This window comes from Cyprinus carpio, chromosome A21 (assembly GCF_018340385.1).
Source record: "Cyprinus carpio isolate SPL01 chromosome A21, ASM1834038v1, whole genome shotgun sequence".
NCBI lineage: Eukaryota > Metazoa > Chordata > Actinopteri > Cypriniformes > Cyprinidae > Cyprinus > Cyprinus carpio.
This window is the reverse complement of record NC_056592.1, coordinates 17,462,814-17,487,244: the sequence shown is the minus strand read 5'-3', so window position 1 is coordinate 17,487,244 and position 24,431 is coordinate 17,462,814. Positions and strand designations below refer to the sequence as shown.

Genomic DNA, 24,431 nt, shown 5'->3' with positions numbered 1-24,431 from the left:
TTTGCTTTTCTCTTTTTGGATATCTTCCCATTTCTGTAATTCTCAATCCATCTTCAAACATCCCCCATATTTGACTGACCTGTACTTGATTTCCACCCATCTCTTTTGTTTCCTCCTCCCTCAACTAACTTGAGCCCAAGAGGGACTAACGGTCTTCTTACTCTTCTCACATTGGTCTGGTGAGAATCATTAACTCTCTCTCTGTAGCCTCATGCTAACTTTAAAAATTAACTATCTACTAGATTCAATTCCGAACTTGGGTCACTTTTTTCAGGAGAATTGTAGATTGTGCATTTTGCTAACTCCTGAAACTGTTGGTAAGACTAGAACTTGACGCTCTGATTAGCTCTGAAGTGTTCTCTGTTTCTTCTTCACAGTGTCAGACGAGTCCGAAGAAATCCACTGCAGCCACCTCTGAGCCTGTTGAGGAGATGCCATCCATACAAATCAAGCCGGAGCCAGAGGAGGTGGAGTGTATGGTGGTGAGTGAGCTTTTGTAATGTGGCATATGTGTGTGTGTCGGGGCTGAACTTCGTAGTGGGATGGAGAGTATGAAGCCTGGAGTTATTGGTAAGGGGTGTGGTTGCAGTGTCATGAAAATGAAGTCAGTGGTCCTCATGGTTCCTCTAGACTGGATAAACTTGGATCTCTTCTTTCTAGATGAGGACAGGGCATATCTAAATGTTTAGGCAACATTTATTCTACAAATGCATATGATTCTCTGGAGCAGGGGTTGGCAACCTTTTCGGCATGAAGTGCCATTTTTAATTTTTTCAAGCAAATAGTCAACTTTTTTTCAAAAGTTTCTTGAATAAAAGATAAACCGTGTGACCGTACTGAACACCACTGTATGTGTGTGTGTGTCAAAATGACAATGCATTGAAACCGTTCAGTTTAATCACCGTTCTATATTAATGCGCTGCTTTAATTGATGTGCGCACACACACCACTTGCACATAGAGATCTGAAATTGCGCTGTGCAAAAAGTAACATTCAGAAGCTCATAAACTTGTTGTCAGTGCTGCCACGCTTAATCGACACTGAATCGCTACGTTCAAAATTCTCAGCAACGAGGGGGTCAATTTTTTTAAGTTAGCCTAAGTAAACTCAGCTTCATTGTTTGTAGAGAGGGACAATTTACACATCTCTCTCTCTCTCTCTCTCTCTCTCTCTCTCTCTCTCAAAATCTATCTCTCTCTCTCTCTCTCTCTCTCTCTCTCTCTCACTAATTCAAAATGGCCATATTTGATGAAAAAAAATAGTGTAGTTTGCATCTTTGGATATAGCTGTCGGTCATTTAACATTTCTATCATAAAACGTATCATTAAAAGTGGACTAATATTAAATGATTTGCAGCTTCATCTTACCTCGCTCTCTTTAACGTTAAACTGATGCTTTGCGCTCTTCTTCTGTGAACAGTAAACCCCACCTACTTTGATTTGATTGGCCATCTCAGTCATTTTGACATTGACGAGCACTGAGGCTTTGATCTGAAGTGCCTAGTATGTGCAGCGGTCGAGTGCGCATCCCTAGACAAGTGCAAGTTAATTCACACACTTAAATAGCATTTATAGCTCCTAACAGGCTGTGTGACTATGAGAAGTTATTACCTCAAAATGTACATCAGTATGCAGTTTTCCCTATTGCTCGTGTGCCAGCGATTATCCCTCTGTGTGCCACTGTTGGCACGCGTGCCGTAGTTTGCCGACCCCTGCTCTGGAGTATTTGACTTAGTACTTTCAGGCATTAAAGTCACAATGAAACCAAAGTAGCGACAGATATTTTCTTCCATATAACATCCAAGTGAAATGGATTGTCAAAAAAGGAAAAAAAGTAGGGTGGGGACATGGTTCTATACATTGGTTGTTGATTGGATGGAGGGAGGTCTGAATTTGTTGATTGTAGGAAAGGAGGGGGTTTCTGCAGACTAAATGTTCGAAAGTCCAACATGCACCTCTAGAGGGAAGTTATGATAGTTAGGACATTTTGTACTACATATTTTTTGTCCAATCAAATGCTTCCTAGAATAAAAGAAATCACACAATGCTCCTCCTGGTGAAGAACCACCCAGACTGGAAGGTGTTGTCTGAGCAAGATGTTGTCTGTGATGTTTATTTTCTACCCTGCAACCTTGCAAACACATTTTTTGACTTAATCACAAAAGCTCATTGTAGCTGCCTTGTAACCTATAAACTTTTTCTTAGCTGACCGATACAAATCAGGGCAACCCAACTCCTAGTCCTGTAAAGTCAGCCAATCAAATTGAAATTTTTTTGAAAAGCACTTCCTTTTTTGCATTCAACTTGCAGCAGATATGCATCCCATGTGCGTCTGAGACCAACAAAGAGCTAAATAAACGCTTTGAATACAGTCCATTTATCAGTATCCCTTGAATGTTTTGGAACTTGGAAAATATTTTTTTTTTTCGCCATTACTAAATATACAAGAGAGCATGAAGAAATAGAAGAGTTATCATTAACAGGCAATTCCCTCTGCCGGATGGTATCTTACAGTCTGAAGTTCCCCATTAGGAGTCATAATATTTTATGTATTAATATTACTCCTCCAGTGCTTGTTCCCCTTCACTTTGTTGTGGTATCTTTTTGTACCTTTCCTTTTCTGTCCTTCTATCTATCCTTACAAGTCTCACCAAGGCCCTAATAGGATATTTCGAGGGAGGCTTACGTTCTGCTGTAGTCATAGCAACGAGGCTCTGGCGGGAGTTGGAATGACTGTGATGTAGCCTCCCCACACCCCTCCGCCTGAACACACACACTGACACACCACCCCACCCCCTCACAACACTCCCACTCCATTACTATACACTCCTAAAGCTGTAAGACACACACAAACACCACATACCTGCAGGGGTTACACACATGCTCGCATCCACATACACCATACATGCCTGACATGCACTCACTCTGGAGTTAACGGGAGCATTTATGCACAAAGATGTGCTCTTTTATTCTCATAATCTTCACACAGACAGCCTACTCTGTATCTAATGTGCTTTTACCCAGCCGACGCTTCATAAAGACTGGACTCACAACCAGTGTTTATTATAGAACAGTTTTGCCACTGGTCAAAAATCTGTAGAAAGATCCACTGGGGGAAGTCGAAGGTAGCTGCTGCTCTTTGTTGAGTTGTTCAGTTTGGGAAAAAGTACCTTGGAGTTGCCGTTAAGATCTGCTGTCGATTTCACCTGCGCAACCTGATACGGCAGGTGGTTGTGAAAAGGAAGTTAGGGGCTCGCCGTTGGTTGCCAACTTGCCAGGTATTTCAAGCTTGTGCAGTCTAACACATCAGTTTATTGAGTGGGTCTTCGTAGACAGCTTGACATTGTAACCCTTTAGGTCAATGAGGCCCAGGGTGGGTAGTTGGTGAATTGTTTGTGGGAGAGGCTACACGACACTCCTTTGAAATGCTTGGCAGGGCCGCAAACTCAGACGCTATATCTCCCTCAGCTACTACGGTTTCCTTCCACTCCTATATTTTATCATCCGTATCTATACACCACACCCTGCAAAATCCTAAACTACTGGACTGACTAAACAACATGCAGCCTAAACCTGCAGTGGGCTTTCAGAAGCGCTTGAGTTTAGGGTAGAATGCACACCAGATTTTGCATCAAGCATGGTTCTAGGCTGCTTATACTGACATATAGTGGACATAGTTGGGATGGGAGGAATTATTACAGGGCTAGGTTGCCCATAAACCTGGGGCAGTGTACTGGACACACTGAGGTCTTTGTCAGTGATCATAGACCTTGTGTCATTATTCTGACAGTTTAACGGTGGACTGGAGAGATAAAACAAGATGAGCTCTTATTTATGTTCCTGACAAAATCAGACAGAAGTCTTACCGCTTTAAGGTCTTTAAAGCGGCTTGTACCAAATGTTCATTTCCAGCATAATGAGCAGAGCTCCAGAGAACCGGACTGAAATTTGGCTGCAAGGATGTCGAGAATACCGGTACTAGTCTACATGGCATTGTTTGAATGTGTTAGTGTATGATATTTTCAGTTTGCTGTGGTATCAAGAATCTTTATAGGTCACTGGTATTCATATTGGCTCCTGAAATTTGTGACCATATTTGACGGTGCAGCATTATGCTTTTACAACCTAATGAACTTAGCATAGTGTAGTAACTGATTAAATGTAATTTGGATTACATAATCAGATTCTAAAAATTAATTACTTGTAATTAGATTACATTTTAAAGTGATCATAATCAGATTGCAGTTACTTTTCTATAGAATACGATTACACATTGACAGTAAGTTATTCGTAATGTATTGATTCATCCTAATTCTTCTTTTTTTTTATTTCTCTCTCTGATAAATTTTTCTTTCTAAAAAAATCCTACCCTTTATATACATTCAGAAAGTCTTGGAACTGCACCAGTCACTAGTCAGGTGATTTTAATTACACATAAATGGAGAGGCCACACAATTAGTTTACTTAGTCATTTTTATGATTTAATTAATGATTAGCTTTTCATCACCACACAAACCCTGTGCAGTTTTTTCAAGAACCCCAGTTTGGGAAACCTTGGTGTGAATATATGTTTATTGCACTTCATGATGTTGATAACAAAGAATGGAACATATTTTCTTATGGGTTAGGTCAAAAGTAATATAATCGAAAGTAGTCATAATACATTACCTAATATGTGTAATCCAACACATTACGTTACTAACCACAATTTCCATTATGTAATTTGTAATAAGTAATGGACTACAATTTGTAAGTATTCTACACAGCACAGTGGAACACCATTATCCTATCTTTGAATTTTGAAATTTAGTTGCAGAGGCAGCCCCTCCCTGTTTTTGTAAAACATAAAATCAATTGTCGTTAACGCGTAAAAACATCATGATTCTAGACAGGAATGCAGATAGTTGCAGTCAGTCTTTTGTTTGACTGTTGTAATTGATTAGTAACCTAATTTGTAACAAAGCTTTTTCATCTCTCAGTACTGTGGTGGAATGTTAACTTGGTGAACTCTCTTGGGAATATTATTAATGGCCAATTTCCCCGTTAATGGTTGTCGGTAAGGTCAGCAGAGAGTCATACTGCCATCAGTCCATCATTCCTAACAATGTTAAACGAAAAGATTTTTCACCGGAAATTCACATAATCGTTCTAGTTTCCTTCTCTCGCTCTCTCAATTTGTTCTGCATTTCTACACAGTCAGAAACAGGGAGTGGTTCTCTCTGCGATGCCAACCTTTACCATGAGTAGTTGCTCTTCTGTACTCATTCATATATTTATGCCAATACTTTCTCACTGGACTACTCTGTTTAGTTTGTATTAGGGCTGTGCAAAAAATCGAATACGATTTTCATGCGCATCTCATCAGTAAAGACGCTCCTGTAATTAGTAGTATATCTCCAGCACGTGCGTTCAGACCAGGGTTGCCAGGTTTTCACAACAAATCCTGCCCAGTTGCTTCTCTAAACTAGTCCAAAACTAGCCCAATCGCGTTTGCAGGAGGTTCCCCGATAAAAAATTGCAGGAGCGGTGTTAAAATGTACGTTTTTTGGCAGTGTTCCCTTGGTAATATTCACATTTTAGGGGCTAAATATCACGTTATTGGTATTGGGGTCGCTTCAACCCGCGAACATGAAAAACAACCACAGACTTGGCAACACTGGTTGGTATTTACTACACAGAGCCGTAATTCACTGACAGTCTACACAAAATCGATTTTAAAATCGCAGGCGATTCTTTGTCGATTTTTAAAGCGATTTTGTGTAGCTTGTCGGTGGACTACGGCTCTGTGTAGTAAATGCCGCTTCACCTGAACCAGTGTTGCCAAGAATACCGGTGCCAAATCGTTACTTTTAAAATGGTTCCAGTACCAATAACGTGATATTTAGCCCCTTGAGAATTTTACCAAGGCAACCCTGCCAAAAACAACTTAATTTTAACCCCGGGATGCAATTTTTATCGGGGAACCTCCTGGAAACGTTTGGGCTAGTTTTGGACTAGTTTTGAGGAGCAACTGGGCAGGATTTGTTGTGAAAACCTGGCAACCCTGATCTGAACGCACGCGCTCGAAATAAAATAATTCAAAAACAAGAAAAATAACCGATTATATGCGCATGAAAATCATTCAAAATCATGAAAAATATTCGATTTTTTGCACAGCCCTAGTTTGTATCTTTGTTTGCAATTGATAAGCTAATAGTTGGCTGTTATTTTGTTTTGATTGGTTTTGTCTATGTTTTACCTGTGTTTCTTCATACTGCAGTATATCCACAGCAAGATTTGAAAAATCCAACAGCCACAGAAAATCATAGCATACACTTGAAATTGTGTCCCTTATAAACACTTCCATTGTAGTCTTTGTGTAGTGGGAGGTGCAATGACGTGTGGCGTCAGGCTGTGGATTGGGTTATTCCTAACATAAATAAAATCTCCCAAAAAGGAGAAATAAAGTGTCCAAGGGGATAAAAGTGTCCAAAATAAACAGGGGAGTTGGTGTGACAGGGAAGTCATGAAGGCAGGGACTGTCAAAAGCACGTGCAGAGGGGTGGGTGCTTGAGCACCTGCCCCTTTCCCCCTTGATCCCCAAAGTTCCCTTTTTTTTTTTTTTTAATTAAACGCCCTTTTGTGAAGGCCTGCCCAATCCAACTATTAGTCAAATGAATTAATAATAATTTAGTCGTAAATAAAATGATCCACATGATGATTCACCTGACGATCTTATCTGGGACCAACCCTCACAATAGTAATTTTGCCCACTACACATCAGTGGCTGCTGGTAATTCAATTAAATTTAAATTTATTTGTATAGCGCTTTTTACGATACAAATCGTTGCAAAGCAACTTTACTGAAAATTATGTTTCTACAATATTTAGTAGTAGCTTATCAGTGGTGATTGTCAGTTTATATACATATGGCAGAAATGTTCGAAAAAATCAATTAAAGACATAATCTAACAGACGATGAACACTATTAACAGCAATTATTATATGATGCAATCAACTTATAGCAAAATTTGTTGGTTCGGTATGTTGTTTCAGGGTTGGCATCATCTGAGGTCCTGTGAGGGGTGGGCATCATCTCTTCTCAGGTGTTCTGGATTCAGACTGAAGCTTGTGTACAGAGAAACAAACAGAGACATAATTAGTATAGCTGCTGTTCCAATCAAGTAAAATTAATTTGTTTAACATAGATTTAAACGGAGAGAGTGTGTCTGAACCCTGAACGTTATCAGGAAGGCTATTCCAGAGTTTGGGAGCTAAAAGCGAAAAAGCTCTACCTCCTTTAGTGGACTTTGCTATCCTAGGTACTACCAAAAGTCCAGAGTTTTGTGACCTTGGGGAGCGTGATGGATTGTAGGGTGGTAGAAGACTAGTTAAGTACGCAGGAGCTAAACCATTAAGGGCCTTGTAGGTAAGTAATAATATTTTGTAACTGATACGGAACTTAATAGGTAGCCAGTGAAGAGACTGTAAAATTGGGGTAATATGATCGTATTTTCTTGACCTGGTAAGGACTCTAGCTGCTGCATTTTGGACTACCTGTAGCTTATTTATTGAAGATGCAGGACAACCACCTAGCAGTGCATTACAATAGCAGAGTGTAGCGGTCATGAACGCATACTAGGTAACATGTTTCATAGCTTGGCAATGTTTCTAAGATGGAAGAATGCTGTTTTTGTAATATGGGAAATATGAATTTTAATAGACAAGTTGCTGTCTAATATAACACCCAGATTTTTGACTTTAGAGGAAGTAACAGTACATCCGTCTAGTTGCAAATTGTAATCCAAGAGATTCTGTGTACTGTTTTTTTTGGTCCAATAAGTAATACCTCTGTCTTATCTGAATTTAATGAGAGAAAATTATTGGTCATCCAATCTTTTACATTTTTAACACACTCTGTTAGCTTAGATAATTTAGAAGTTTCATCTGGTCTCGTTGAGATATATTGTTGAGTATCATCAGCATAACAGTGGAAACTAATCCCGTATTTTCTAATGATATTACCAAGGGGCAACATGTATATTGAAAATAGCAGAGGATTAGGACAGATCCTTGTGGCACTCCATATTTTACTGGTGATAATTGAGATGATAAGTGGAATTCTCAGCGGAGTTGTCTGCTTGTATACTTATATTATTAAATTATTATTATTATTATACAAGAACGACGTGAAGAGAGCATGTACAGCTGTTGTTTATATTGCTGTGTGTAGCCTGTGAAAGTTACGTTAGCTGCAGCAAGTGGATATAATATTCTTGTTCAATATTTTCCTAATGACAATTTTATGATCGATTTAAAAAGGCTACTACAAACACCTTTTTCCCATTTTTATCACAGAATAAGGCAGGAAATATATTTGATAGTTTCTATACTAAATGAAATGTCAATTAGCACTGCATTATTCACATAGTTTAGGCTATTTATTTATTACCTGGAGATAACTTGAAAAACACACATAAACCATATATTTTCGCAATTGTGTGTTTATTGTCTTCACTTCTATCGGTAAAAACATTTCTTTTTTTTATTCAGCTCAGCTACAGCAATAGCCGGATGCTTTTGTCCATATTAGGGACTGCATAAGAGAGTTCAGTGCTCCATGATGTTCAAATCTCCTCATTTTGGATGTGAATAAAATGTCAGGTCATGCATAGACTATCGATACTGTCTCTTTGAATTTAAATCTAAAAACCTCTACGTGAACACACCTGCCTGAATAACATTTTATTAAAATTAAATATTTATTAAATATCAAAAATGCAGCTAATGTAGTTCTACACACAGCAATAGCCTAAAAACAAAGGTGCCTGTTCTCTTTCATTCTTGCTGTTTGGTCGGGAAAAGTTTAAAGGGCATTGAGGGGTCTTGTCTTTTTTATGTTATCTGACTAAAATACTGTAATAATAATAGTTCAAAGTATGAATAGTTTTATTTAAAAAACATAGAGTGCCTTAAAAATAATTATCACAACACTGTTAAAACAGGCTTATGCTGATTGTCTCATCCTCCGAATTATACTTTTCAATCCTGTTTTTATTATCATTATCATTAAAAAAATTGATAAATTAAGAACAGGATTAGAATAGAATTCTATTTTAAATAAGATTTTTTTTCTACAACAGTAGTGTTTACAACACCAAACCACCATACCCTATAAACTCAATAATAATAATAATAATAATAATAATAATAATAATAATAATAATATTATAATTCAGTTTCTAATTCCACAGAAATTAAGAGATGCAAAAAAAAAATTCTTTAACTTTTAAACTTAAAATGGTCTTTTCTGTTCTGTGATTCTTTTTAAAAACTGCGTCATGGCATTTGCTGCTGTATCAATACAGAAGCATTCATTTCGATACACATATCAGCAAGGAGCACAGCCCTATTTAAAGCCTTGTTCAATTCTCCACACTTATACTTCTATCACACGACCCTCCAAATGTCACAACATGTACCAGTGAAAGAGTTCAGCCCAGGTAAAGGGAGGCGGAGTCCTAGCAGCCGCACATGCTCCCCTCCTCTATCCAGGGCATAGTGTTAATTTTGTCAGCTATTTTTAATTTAGTCTTAGTCCTGTGTCAAATGTAATTATTAGTTTTTATCATATTTAGCCAACTATTTTAGTTTTAGTCGACTAAATGTCTGAGAAATTTAGTCTAATTTCAGTCAGTGGAAACATACACATTTTCATCATATTTTCATCTTACTGTAAAATGAAAAAAAAGAGAAAGATTTATTTATATATATATATATAGCTGAATTTTAATTGCAATGATTGTTATCATTTGGGAAATTTATTTTTACATTTCATCATAAGTTGCTCTTACACCAATAAGCACAAATCAGTAGAATATCGACTCGAATGCACGGTTTATTTTACCACATCTAGTGTACAGATTTATCACAGGATATCAATTATAGGCTAAATAAACACCAAAGACTTTAGATACACACTCGCCCTCTCTACTCACAAATGTTATAACAGAGAAATTCCAAATAGTAATTCCAGTAATTCCATATTGCATTAATATTTCTCTTTTAAAACAGTGGCAAAAAAACTGTGCACAGAGGTTGCTTAAGTAAAATTATAATTAGCAACCACTATCACAAGCAATACAGTCGAGATTCATGACAGAACACAAACTGGCTGTATGACACTTTCATTTAAGCAGAATACCTCAAATGGAGATCGCTGAACTCCAGCTTTCTTGTCCAGTACTATATGTTGTGTTTTCAGATCAGGGCGCCTTCGCGGAGTGAGTGCATGTGAATAGTCGCCAGATTGCATAAAGCAAAAAGCCTGGCGGAGTAACGTATGTATCCATTTAACAGAAAAGCACTTATTGGGGGATCTCCTGATATCTGGCAATCGCTAGTTTTTGTTGTTTTAACTACATTTTAGTCTCGTCCTTTTTAGTCAACGATATTGCATGTTCATTTAGTCTCAGTTATCTTTTCATAACCTTTATTATCGTCTTGTTTTCGTCAGGGGAAAAAACTTAGTTGACAAACATTTTTCATCATAGATTTCTTAACAAAATTAACTGTGGCATTTGAGGGGCTCAACAGGCTGACAAATTCTAGCTGGATGGCAGTATTGCAAGCTCCCAATTCTTCCCCGCTCCCCTCCTGGGCTTGCGAGGACACCAGTGTACATACACGGGGAAAAGAGACCAGTCTCTCGAGGAGAAGCCTGCTTGGCATTTAATGACCGTGGTGACGAGGCTCCATTTAATTCAGGTGTACCTCATCATGTGCCACCTGTCCTGGTTGTTGCTGTGCCTGTCCTCTCTCTCACACCCCCGCCTGTCAGGAACCTGATGAAGGGCGATTTAAGGGATGGGGTGCGTTAATAATAAGGGGAGGCAGCTGTTCTGTCATATTTGTTAATTATAAGGTAACAATTTTGTTTTGACACATCATGCAACATTAAGACATAGTGTAACCAGTAGCTTACAGATGAGGGTTATGTTGAACTTGGCTCTTTAATATGGAGTGTGCAGCTATTCTTCAATTGGCTGTTTTATAATGGATTCAAACTTGGCTCATCCACTCTTATTCATAATTAAGCCAATAGCCATGGCCATAGCCATGGTCATGTAATAGATATGAACTATTTGAAAGCTGCATTTACGGCAAAGGTAACTGTATTAGATTGTAAACACATGGTACCCAAAGTCCTGGTATGAAAAATTCTAATAAGATTTTGGTCATATAAGTACCAGTATTATTATTATACGGGAGACCTAAACGATCTGTAATGTCTGTTTAATTTAGAAAACAAAGCCAGTAATTTGGTGACTTTGGAGTTGATTTGTGAAGAACTCTTACAATGTTTTGTTTGTTTCTCACAATAAGTTTTTATTTGCATCTGGTTAACGCAACCTATGGGTATAGCTAATATGAATGTTGTTTGTGAGATCACACTGATCAAATACAATTGGTTTTGATAATGATAGCCAACGGCTCATCCTTCTCACAACACTCACTTTCTGTCGCAGGCCTAGACAGTTTTTTGCAACTGCTAATAGATATTGAACACACTCAATTAACATCCCACACAGCACGCTAGTGATAATTGGGTCACTTATCGATGTCGTTTTCCCGACTCCAGTGCTACATCTTTACATGATTTCTTTTAGTTTGAGGAATGGAAAACAACTCAAGATGACAAGAAAGGTGGAATGGATAAAGGGTGGGGATGCAGAGAGAGTGAGGTGGCAGGGTGGAGAACCATAGAGAGACTGAGAGAGAGGTGGGTGGGATCGAGAGAGAGAGAGGGAAAATGAGTCAGCTGATATACCTCCCAGTTTCCATGACAACCGTAGGCCTTTCCCACCCACTCTCCCCTTATTCTCCATTTCGTTCCCACCCCAGCCCACTCGCTCTCGTTTTCTCTCACTTGTTTCCTCCCAACACCTCCAGTTACACAACTTAGCTGTATAACCTCTGTCTGGACCTGTCTTGACTTTGGTGTCATGAGAATTTGCCATGCTGATGTCATTTAAGCATGTGAATTGGAAGGTTAAACATTTCAATGTATCTAAACAATACCATGAATGCATATGTACTTTGTGTGAATGCTTCAAGCTGAAACATCTCATTACAACAAATTAACATAAAACCTTATTATTAATGCAGGCATCAGTATTATTATAATTAATTGATACCTATTATTGAGTATTTAGAGAAAAAATGGAGATGAGCATGTAATAAAAGCATATAATAATAATAAAAGTAATTTTAAAAGCAATAAATAAACAGTAAAGCAATAAATAAAAGCAATTTGATTAATTAAAAAAAAGGTTTTTTTACGTGAGAAATTTGTATTTTGTTTTATTTACATCTCCAGTAATGTTTTCAAAATAAGCTTACTTAAAAAAACCTCTTTTAAAACAAACAAACAAACAACAATATAATAATAATAATAATAATAATAATAATAATAATTCGCTCACCTGGAGCTTTAAAATGTAGACTGCCCAATGGGGGAAATATTTTATTTAAAAATATTTAAAATACTAAAAAAAATATTTTAATTGGTGCCTACAGGAAGCAGGATGTGAAAGAAAAATCATTTATGAAAAATCTGAACAGTGTTTTTACCTGTTTACATCCTTAAAATTCCCATAGACTTACATTGAAGAAAGGAACTAGAGACCAGAATATCATAGAGAGCCAACAACTGCAAAGCAAAGTTCGAAAAAAACACTCAGAACACTTTACCAACCACATAGCAACACCCTGACAACCACCCACAACATCCTAGCATCATGGCTGTGAGATTTGCATGGAAAGGCAGCACAAGTTTAATGTTTAAACACACCAACCTCTTTCTTTAGGAATTAGTTTCAAACTTTTCATTTGTTTTATTACCTTCTCCGAAAGCATAAACACACAGGCCTTAAGGTTACTTATAAGTCTCACTGCAGAGGGAGTTCAGTGGGTGTAGCGTGTTTGCACATACATACACAGATCTCGGCTTTGTGTATGTGTGTATAAATGTGTGTGTCTGGGCTTGGCTGTGTTGAGCTGGACTCATGCCAGGTTTAGGCCTTCTCCTCTGCAGCGCAGAGGCCCAATCTGGCCAGCCATTGTTCCTGTGTTTTGTGGAGCTGCTGCAGAGCTGAGCATGAGCGCTCCGTACCCTCCCTTTCCTTTCTGTCCTTCGTAATCTCCTTCCTCGCCTCGTTTGCTCTTCCGTAATCGTTCCTTATCTCCCTTGTTTTCTTCTATTTTTGTGCTTCTACAGAAAGAAGAGCCATTAGACGAATATCCTGAGCCTACAGACCTCAAAATTGAATCCTCGCCCCCTCCGCTCCATGACATCAGCACCCAACACAGCAATGATGACCAGACGGAACCCGTGGACCTGTCCCTCAACAAGCCCCGCCCTTCCCTTCCGGTAGCCACGGCAACCTCCACCCCTGCAAACCCGCCTCCACACAACATCACGGCGAGCGCCACCATCCCAGCGGTGCTGTCCCCGGGCTCCATCCTGGCGTCCACGCAAGGGGTCGGAGGTCAGCAGATTCTGCATGTCATCCACACCATACCCTCTGTGAACATGCCCAGTAAAATGGGGCAGCTGCAGACCATCCCCGTGGTGGTGCAGTCCTTACCAGTGGTCTACACAACCGTACCTACAGACGGAGTGGCTACCGCCGCCATCACAGTACCTCTCATCGGAAGCGACGGGCGGTCGGAGGGATCAGGTAATATGGCTGTGTCCTATTGCACATGCTCAGTTGTAGCGCTAGTGGTCTAGCTTTAAAGTCTCCTTTTATCTTTAATTTGGTATGGCACACATTGTTCTAGTTTCAGGTCACAGCCAATTGTGCTCTGACCTTTTAACTGAAAGTGATATAGAATGAGCATCCACAACCTCATAAATCTATATAATAGCTACAATAGTAGGGTTGGGAATCATGAAACCTGTTTTTATTCAAAACTTTTTTACAACATACCGTATCCGTATGCTTTTCTTGATTTTTTTCTTTGAGTTCCGTTGGTGGAGCGCGTGAGAATGGAACAGCCTAATAAAATACACAACATATGCATTAGAGACACTTTGCCATTGTCATGACGTTTATAGTATGTTTTATTTTTGATTGCTATATGCAAGCTTACTAGCAAGAGTCATTAATATTAGAAGTCATTGTAAAAAGATTTTTGTGGCGTATGTGCTGCTTTGCCGATGATAGGTCTCCTCAAATAGGTTTAAAATGTTATTAAATGTATTGAAATATTACATATTAATATAATATTATTAGAAATTTAATATTTAAATAAATTTATTAATGTCTTAGTGGTTTTGTAGTTTAAGTATTTTTAAATTTGTTTTTAGTGAAAGAATCACACAATATGTGCTATAATTTGAAAGCTTGGGGTCAGTAAGATGTTTAAAAAAACAAACAAAAAACATTTATAAAGGATGTTTAAAGAATTTATTCAGAAAGGATGCATTAAATTGATCACATATCTATTTCCATTTCAAATCAGTTCTCTTTTGAACTTTCTGTTCATCAAAAAATCCTGAAAAAAAAGTATCACTGTTTCCACAAAAACATTAGGCAGAACAACCGTTTTCAACATTTATTATAATATGAAATGTTTCACGAGCACGAGGATATTAGAAATATTTTTTTAAGGATCATTTGACAGTAAAGACTGCTTTGCCATCAAAGAAATGAATTACATTTTTTTTTTTTTAATCAAATAAGTATTGCATTAATGAACATAAGGGACTTATTTAAAAAAAAAACATGAAAAAAGTCCTATTAAATATTTCACAAACTGCATTCAATTGTGCAAGAAATGAAAATACAAATCTCCTTTAATTCAATGATAAAACTTTCTGTACACTTTATAGATGTTACATGTGTTCTAATCAGTTTTAGAAATTTTCAGAACAGAAATTTTCAGCAGTTGTAGTGTTCAATTGAACGAATCTGTTAATGCTTTTAAACCTATTTAATTGCATCATTAACTTTGACAGCTTTCATTATAACCATTTTGTTGAAATCTGAAATGATTAATCTCATCATTTGACAGTCTTATTTTCCAAATATTGTCTATACTTTCTTCCTCAAAACTACTAAAAGGCTCATTAAGGAACCCAAATCATTAAATGGAATAGAAGCAGAATCATTAATTACTTTATAAATCCCCATCCCTATTCAGTAGAGTGACATGCTCTTACTCGGGTAGAAATGTTCTTGTAGGCATGCATGAATTGGCATTGTGCAGTGTGTCAAAAGCAAGAATCCAAATATGAGCTTGGGATGGATCTTGACTTCTCTTTTTGAAACTGTTCATATGGCATTGCTGATCATCTGACCTTTAGTTCTTCCGCCCATTTCCTTTAGGTGGTCACACCCTTGGTCTCGCCCTCTTGCAGTTTCGGGTCATTGCCGTTTAGTTATCAGCATAAGGATGCTGCTTCATCCCACACATGTGGATGTGCATATAAAAGACACAAAAGATTATTTCAGGGCGAGGCAGATGTAAGCTTAAACTTTTAATTAAAGGAGATAATGAAGCAAATCTTACTGGCCTTTATTAAAAAGGTGTTATTAAATAGAAAAACACCCTGTAAACACCCTGTGTTACAGTTTAACTCATGAAAAGTTTTTTTTTCTTCTTAAGTCTTTTTTGGTTTTAAAGAAACATGGTATCAGCTTTTGACATATGATTTATCTTTAAGCAGGAAAAATTATAAAACTTTACCATAGTAGCCATAGTTTCCCCACAAATACCATAGTAACAATGGTTAGCTGTCTTGCTAGGCACTATTACCATTTCTCAGTCTTAGGGGTTTGTAGAAATGCCTAACCCTAAGTATTAAACTTTTGGTGCATAATTTGTCCCAAGACAAAACTGTGGTTATTTCTGAGAAAGGAACCATTGATATTTACATTTAAGACTAAAGTTATCTTCCTCCAAAATTGGATTTTTCCTTGCTTCACTCCTCTCCGGGCAAAATGGTTCAGTCCGCTTGAGTCTATTTCTTCCCATTGCCCTTTTAATCTCACAGCTTTCAACCTCCCCTGAAAGACACCATGCAGGTCTTGGACTGTAATAAGAACATTAAAACACACAAAACATGCTGAATGAAATGTGCTGAATGTTTTTTAATAGGAGAACCCCACCCAAATAAAACTAGGAAAAAAAAAAAGAAAAAAAAATGCACTAATGCTTGTTTAACACACTAATACAACCCCAAAGTATGAACTCAGGGAGGAGTTGTGTGTAACTTTGTGTGTAACTCCGTGAAACCCAGTTGAATGTAATGGATAGATTATGAAGGTCAGCGAATTGTGTTATTGGGTGGGGACCATCTTCAAAGAGACCATGATGTAGATCAGTTTCTTTTGGACTCAGTTTATGGGAAAACTACCAAGGTGGAGGACTCAGTGTGCTTATTGAGCAGGCCCATTGCACCCATGTTGTCTTAAGTGAGAGGCCGTACATGAAGTAACTCTGTATATGGTTTTTTTTTTTGTCTTTTGAGAAATGTGGCTCAAACGTTAGGCTGCTTTTAGCCTCACCCTGGAGCTGGTTCACTCTCTGGCTATGACTCTAAGGAATTAATTACATATATTAAGGAGCATATTGGCAAAAACTACTTCTCACAAATTAAAAAAAAAAATGTTCTGAATCATATTGGGTCCTGGAAGTGATGTTGTTTGAATTAAACTTATGGCAGGAAGGGTTTTCTGTATTTGATTTAATGGCTTGTTTGAGAAATGGGCACAATGCTCTACTCACACCTTATTTCAGTGGGAGGCTTCTTAAACAGTCTTAACATATGAACAGAACAAAATATACAGAGGGGTTTGAAAGTCTGAGACTACATTGCAAGAGCTGATTTTTTCCATTAAAAAAACAAAAAATTGGAACCAAATATAGATCAGTTCAATGTTCATCTTACATTGTCAGCTGGTTACCAAGGCAGCTTTTCTCATTTTCTCATTTTTATGTACTAAAGTAACTAAAACTGGAATAAAAAATGAATTTGAAATTAAAAAGCATATTAATAAACTGATAAAAGCTAAAAACACAACAACTTTAAAATTAAATTGAAAGCAAAAAATTTTAAAATCATATGAATAATAAATATGAATAATAAAAGTAATGGTAATAAAGGGTAAGATACTTAAAAATGCTGAAATAAATTGTGTTATTTCAATTGAGAAATGCACTCATATTTCTTTCTTTTTCTTTTTTTCAGTGCGTATAAAGCCAGGCTCAACCTCTCCAGTTGAGTATCAGTCTGAAAGTGATGCTGAGAGCGGCACAGAGTCTGGATCGGCCTCTTTCAGCACACAAGGGATGGAACCCAGGTGAGAGAGAGTGTACTGTGTATCCATATACATCTGTATATCTCCTTATTGGATATGGTAGTGTGTCTGGCATCCCGGTCCAGTGGCATCACTGCACCACTCCTCTGGACGGTTATGTAACCTTCAACACACTGGAGGCCCATGGCTCTTTTTACATTTTATGTTGATTATAAGCTTCCGTTGGGTGTGTGTGTTGCTGGGCAGGGTTCTCTTCAAACTGGGTGTAAACAATGTTATATAACTTGCAATGTCGTCACACCTTTGAAAGAGGGAGTAAAATGCAAAGAAGGACAGACAGAAATGGCAGGATGGAGAACAAGAGGGTCTGTTGCTGGTGCGTGTATAATTGTTCGGACATGTGGTCAGATGATTGCTGGGAGAGAGAAAATTCGATGGAAATGAGTTGGAGAAAGAGGGGAACGGGAGTGGACTGGTTAGCAGCCAGGGAGGGGAAAGGAAGAGGCTGAGAAAGAGAGAGGAAGGAAAGGAGGGGAGAGAGACACAGGCTGAAAAAACATCGCTGGGGGAGGGGGGATTGGAGCGGGAAGGGAAAGGGAGAGAGATCGGCATTGAACTGGAAGCTCTCCAGCTGTATGGAAGTTAGATACACATACACTCCTGCTCTTCAGCTCTCCCTGGTGGCCAGTTAGGATTGTTGCACCAGGGGTGATGTCGTGGTGCTATTTACATATATTCATCATACTTCTATGGTGCCCCAGAATAATTTTTAGTAGCATTTTAAATTATTGTATGTAAGCATAGTAATAAAAGGATCATATTTGATTAAATTATTATTATTATTATTATTATTATTATTATTATTATTATTTAAAATCAGTAGGGTATTTAAAAACAGGTGTCACGTTTGCTATCTGGCATCATGCACACTAAAATTAATAAATGGCATTATGCTTTTAAATTATTTTTATGTAAAATAGTAAAAATAAAAATAAGCTAAACACAAGGTAAGCAATGTGTAATTTAAACTGAATTTCAAATGGAATAATGGTCATTTCCAAACAGGATTTTCAAACCCCATCTATAGTTGCTCAGACAAACAGGAAGTCCCAACTAGAGCTAGTGATATAGCTAACATTTTCATTTTTTTCCCCATTTTTTTTTCTCTCTCGATATATCAGCATTTTTGTAGTTGCACTCAAAAAATTTAAAAAGGTGATTTTTTTTTTTTTTTTTTTACTCCCCCATGAAATAGAAGTGATAGAGATACAATTTTTTTTCAAAGTACATACATTTTGCACTAATTGAAGGGGTCATATGATGCGATTTAAAATTTTCCTTTTTCTTTGGAGTGTTACAAGCTCTTGGTGAATAATGAAGATCTGTGAAGACTAAAGTCTCAAATCCAAAGAGATATTCTTTATAAAAGTTGAGACTCATCCACGCCCCTCTGAAACGGCTCATTCTAACACGCCCCCACATCTCTACGTCACTATGTGGGAAGATTTGCATAACGCCGCCCAGATGTTCACGCAAAGAAAGAAGGCATACCTTTTATTCTCGTTGTAGTATTGTTGTTGCTGCCGCCGCCATGTCGTATAGACGCTGTGTGTTTCACTGTGAAAGCGAAAATACTTTGTTTGACCTTCCAAAAGAGGATGATATCTGCTCCATCATGCCTGGAGCTGATCCGTGCTGGTCGCTGAGGAAATACATCAACTTTGCACTATGGATCGCCAGATCGGATTAACCGAGGACGTTCTTTTTAGCAGCATCATATGACCCCTTTAAAATAAATAAAGACAGTGACTACATTTTACTAAATGAACACAAAATTAACATTTTAAAATCATCTGTACTTAAAAGTAGCAAAATAATAATAATAATAATAATAATAATAATAATAAAAACAGTGTAACTTTTAAAAAATAATTTGTAAACATAATTTTTTTTATCATCTTTTAATGGGGCTTTGTGCTTTCTTATTATTATTGTCAAAGGCACTGAACCTTGAGATGTTAATTACTAAAATGTAAGGCCGTTTAGGACAATAAATGGAACACCCAAGAAAGGGTGATTCATCTGGAAACTTGTTGATATCACTGTGCAATGACATTTACCCTCCAGATTCTTGTTTGGAATGACCAGGGAACTTTTTCAAAACAGTTATTATTGTTTGGTGCCATTAGTGGTGCAGAAATGACACGCTTCACCTTTAAGAGTGCCGCATTATTGCATCACTCATCTAAATTGATCACTGTAATCCCAAGGATTTTTGCTAGATAAATCAGTTTTACTCATGAAGTCACTTGTACCTGCCTTCACATGCAATAATGCTCTCTTAATCTTTAGATTATCGGATAGGTTTAGGTATGACTTGAACTGGTTGCCACACCCTAATAACTAAAACATGTCATTTTGTTCTCAGTATGAATACAGATGTGGACATCCAAGTTGACCCTGACTCACCAGACATGAAGAGAAGGCGCGTACACATGTGCGATTATGATGGCTGCAACAAAGTCTACACCAAGAGCTCGCATCTGAAAGCCCATCGCAGAATACACACAGGTATTCCTTGTATATATAAAGTCAAGTCAGCTTTATATAGTGCTTTATACAATACAGATTGTTTCAAAGCAGCTTTACAGTGATAAACAAGAACATAGTGATTCAATGATGAAAACAAAATTAAATTCTGCTGTAAAGCAACTCTAAAAAGACAATAACAGACAGTCATTATTCACTTGAAATCAGTTCGTTGTTGATTCAGTAAGTTCATTGATTGTGTGAGGTCCATCAGTTATGGAATGAGTTTAATTAATCTATAAAATAGCTCTGGAACAAACAGTGATATCATCATCCAGCTCAAATAAATGAGTAAATAAATATAATACACAATAATATGGGTCAGTAACAGAATGTTTGCTTTTATTCAGCAAGGGTGCATTAAATTCATCAACAGTCACATTCAAGACATTTATAATGTAAAAAAATATATATTTTAAATATATCAAAGAATTCTGAAAAAAAATCACAGTTTTCACAAAAATCTTAAGCAGCACAACTAATCTCAACATTGATAATAATAAGAAATGTTAAGATAATAAACCAGATCAGCGTGTTTCAGAAGGATCATTTGACACTGAAGACTGGAGCAGTGGCTGCTGAAAATTCAGCTTTTCCATTACAGGAATAAATTACATTTAGAATTATTTTAATATAGAAAGTAATTATTTTTTTATAATAATATTTCACAGTGTTTCTGCATTTTTGATTAAATAAATAAGCATTAGTGTGTGTATATATCAGTATATATATATAATGTTGATTGATATGGTGATGACTTAACAGGTGAAAAGCCATACCAGTGCACATGGGAGGGCTGTACCTGGCGCTTTGCCCGCTCGGACGAGCTGACGCGGCACTTTCGCAAGCACACCGGCATCAAACCCTTTCGCTGCACTGACTGCGACCGCAGCTTCTCCCGCTCTGACCACCTGGCACTTCACCGACGACGCCATGTCATGATGTGAAACTCTTTGTGCCCCCTCCTCCCCAGCCCTCACAACCCTGCCTGTTCCTCAGTAGACAGGCACGCCCATCCAGGGGTTCCAAATGCTATTGATGTCACCTCCCCAGTCTCCAGATGTGAACATATGTGTTAAATATGGAGGTATAAGGGGTGGCACAACCATATTGGTAACCCCTATTGGTTAGAACATGGCTGCAGTTTTCTGCCTTGCCTCCAGAAGCCACAAACCACCCGTCCACTGGTGACCTCCACCGCCATCTCAATGCCTGATCATTAGCTATTACTTGAAGGGACTACAAGAAAGGCAAACTGCACGCAGCACTCCTATAACTATAACAGAGAATGATGACTGGGGAAGGTACCCCTTATTGAGATGATTCTTTAAAAACAAGTACAGAAAACATGAGAAAGTAAAGGATTTTATGCAAGATGGTGAGGAAAAAGTAGAATTATGTAATAAATTTGACCATTTTAATGAGATGGGTGAGTTGGAGATGCATCTACAGCTGCCTTGTTGAATTCCTACATTTTATCCAAACTTTTTGTTGTACTAAATTTGTATACTCACGCTCTACATTCATTTTAGAGTCTGTACGTTTCTGTGTGGATGGAAATGGGCGTAGAGCACATTGTAAAGAAAGCTGAAGATGTACCATGCCCTCTTTTAGTGTTTTTTTTTTTATTTTTATTGTTTTTATTTTTTACAAATCAGTTGGGTGTTTTTCTGATATCTATCCTAACCCAAATGAGAAGTAGAGGCAGGGGGCTGACAAGACTGTGAATTTTTGTGCATTTTTTCTTGATTAGTATCTGTTGTCAAATCATCTTCCTAAAAATAGTTTGGCGCAAAAAACAGTATTTGCTTTTCTTTGTTTGTTTTTTAAAGACATTTTCATTGTAATTAATGGCGTCTAACAGAATTAACACCCATCAAAAGGTGTTCTTTATCTTTATCTAACCTTCAGATATTATTTCATAAGGCTGTGAAAAAAGTTTGAAAAAAAGAAACAACTCACAGGGAAAGGGGAGATTTCTAAATTGGGATGTGTGTGTTTGTGTGTGTGTGTGTGTGTGTGTGTGTGTATCTGTGTATAAGCACACTTGTTTGCATATTTGTAAAGAAGACATAATCAGAGATATAATAGTAGAGATGTCTAGATGCATTCTTACTTCTAGCCAATCAGAGCCTTAATTGAAGTAAATGTGCAAATTGGATTTGCGCAGATGGTTTTCGGAGTTCCTCAGGGTTCGATACTAGGACCCCTATTTTTGTGAGGCACCCTGAAAATCCCTATTTTCACCTAGTTCACAGTGACAAAACATGTCTTAACAGATCCTGCCCTGATATGCATGATATGCAAAAATACCCCTCAATACCCTCTCTCCCTTTTCCCCAAAATGCTGTTAATGTTACTTGACATTATTGTCAAGAAAATGTTGGGCACAGTCCATTTAAATTTTTGACACATTTCTTCCCTCTAGCTAAGACTCATGGCCATGGTCATAATTTCAATTGCTAGCAGCTGATTAAGTGCACATTAAGACTTCTTTCAGAAGCAACGCTTGAGTCCAGGCTTTGAAAGTTAAATGCATGTCTGCAGCAGCTGCACGACCTTCAGAGAGCAATGCATTCTTAGATTTTGTATTGTTCTCTCGCTTCAACCCTGAAAACGTTACTAAGCACATCTTTCTAGAAGAGTATATGCATTTGATTGCGATCCTTTCTTTTTTTTTTAACTGTTCATAGACATGCAGACAATGAATAATTAAAGAGTTAATGTACATACTGTATATAATCTACAAAGTTCTTAAATAAATGTAACGGGTGGATTTCTATTTTTAACACTGACTAGATAATGTGAAATACTCGTTTGCGTTTTATTTTTTGTTGTTTCTTTGAAATGTAATTTTTTTCTTTATATCTTTTTTTTAAATCCCATGAAATGAGTCCCCTTTGTGTTGTACACCCCAAAAGTGTTGCATGGAGAGTAGTCCTTTTTTTTTGTGAAGTTGGTGAGCATGTCAAAATGTTGGTGCCCTTACAGATGTGGCCTATAAGCACTGATAATCGACATGAAATCCACGAAATGTGTGCAACCACGGCCATTCATAGCACATGCATGGCCTATTTCTAATTACTACAAGACATGCTGGTAAAACCTTCATATCATCCTAAATTGACATTATTCTATTCCAAGTAGGCATTACATTAGGAGTTGGCCCCTTATCAATGTTTAAGTGCCCACGACTGAAATTTGTGACATCCTTGTCTATCAGAGCACGTTTGCATTCATCACTTGTATCTGATTTGATTAAAATAGTGTGCGACCTTGTGCTTGAATCATGAAAGGGTTTGGGTTTTGTGTGAGTGTATGTGTGCAAGTGTGATTATCACTTTCAGAATCATAGGTATTTTATATTGAATGCAGTAACTTATGGGCCAGTACTATATTACTCAGTGCAATGCAGTTATCATTATAACAAAATAAGTAATTAATGTTATTTCTTTTGTATTTGTACAGAACAAATGTGTAAAGATCAGAGAGGAAAGTGTGAGCTTTTTGATACTGTGAGAAATGGTGTTAAAAGACAGTTCCCCCTGTACAGTTGTGATTACCCACTCCTTTTATAGAATAAAATGTTTTTGGTGCAACAAGATGTATTGTGTATTATTATTCAGGAATGGTTTATTTTGTCTAATTGTTTAGTAACTGATTTAAAGAATATATTAATATATATATATATATACTCATTTTTGTTTGTTCAAATATATAAATGATCCAAATAAAACAATGCAGTTTCTTGAAGAACTTTGCTGTGCAACCACGTGTCGGCGCTGAGACGTGCTGCTGTTGTTTCAGGTTCAGCTGCAGCAGCGGTCTTTCCTGTTGCGCCCTCTAGTGGTGTACATGTCTAACAACTTACGTCAAAGCCCTATTTAGTACTACAAAAAGTCAGTGTCCTCATTTAAAGTCTTATCATTCCACTTATATCAAGTAGGTAAATATGTTTTATGGTGAAATATTTTATCATTTTGTCAATAAAATTACCCTGCATGGTCTAACCATTGGACTCAAAGTCCAACATTGTAACGCGGTCAGGTTCATATTAAGTGGTGCTAGCCCTTTGTTTGTTCCTGAAATTATATTAGTCTACCCCAGTGTCTGGGGGATAAATCATGGTCAAAACACAATCTTTATGACACTCACTTCTCAACTGGTGCAATAATGATTAACAGTGACCCTACAATTAAAGCTTAGCCTATACTTGGGTTTTCGAGCGAGGCGCTTTTATTGATCGTTCTTTACAACAATTTCAACAAACAAAAGTCAAACAGCTGACATTTAACCCATCTGAAATATTTGAAAAGACTGTGAAAGACTATCTGACGCTCTCCATTTCTGTCAGAAGCGGGGCAAGTTTTAACTGGATTCGCGCTGCTGCTGTAAGCACAATTAACACCTCAGGAATGAGTGAGGCTTTAAACATATCCATAACAACAGTTTTACTTTTCTGCACAGCAGTAGCGCTCACTATATTTTTAAATGGTAACATTTTTTCATTTTCACAGATCACATGCTGTACTAT

The 24,431-nt window shown here is 37.4% G+C and overlaps 1 protein-coding gene across 5 annotated transcripts in view; it reads left to right on the top strand.

The window, feature by feature from the left end:
• The window catches only part of LOC109086681 (Krueppel-like factor 8), a 39,854-nt gene extending 16,353 nt beyond the window's left edge, over positions 1–23,501 (top strand). For all 5 annotated transcript variants that reach the window (XM_042711104.1, XM_042711103.1, XM_042711106.1 and 2 more), the window contains 5 exons: positions 378–482; positions 13,258–13,720; positions 17,239–17,350; positions 19,737–19,879; positions 20,663–23,501. In XM_042711104.1, the coding sequence (XP_042567038.1) occupies positions 378–482; positions 13,258–13,720; positions 17,239–17,350; positions 19,737–19,879; positions 20,663–20,844 (1,005 nt within the window). In that variant the 3' untranslated portion in view covers positions 20,845–23,501. The remainder of the gene's footprint in view (positions 1–377; positions 483–13,257; positions 13,721–17,238; positions 17,351–19,736; positions 19,880–20,662) is intronic.
• The last annotated feature ends 930 nt before the right edge of the window (positions 23,502–24,431 follow it).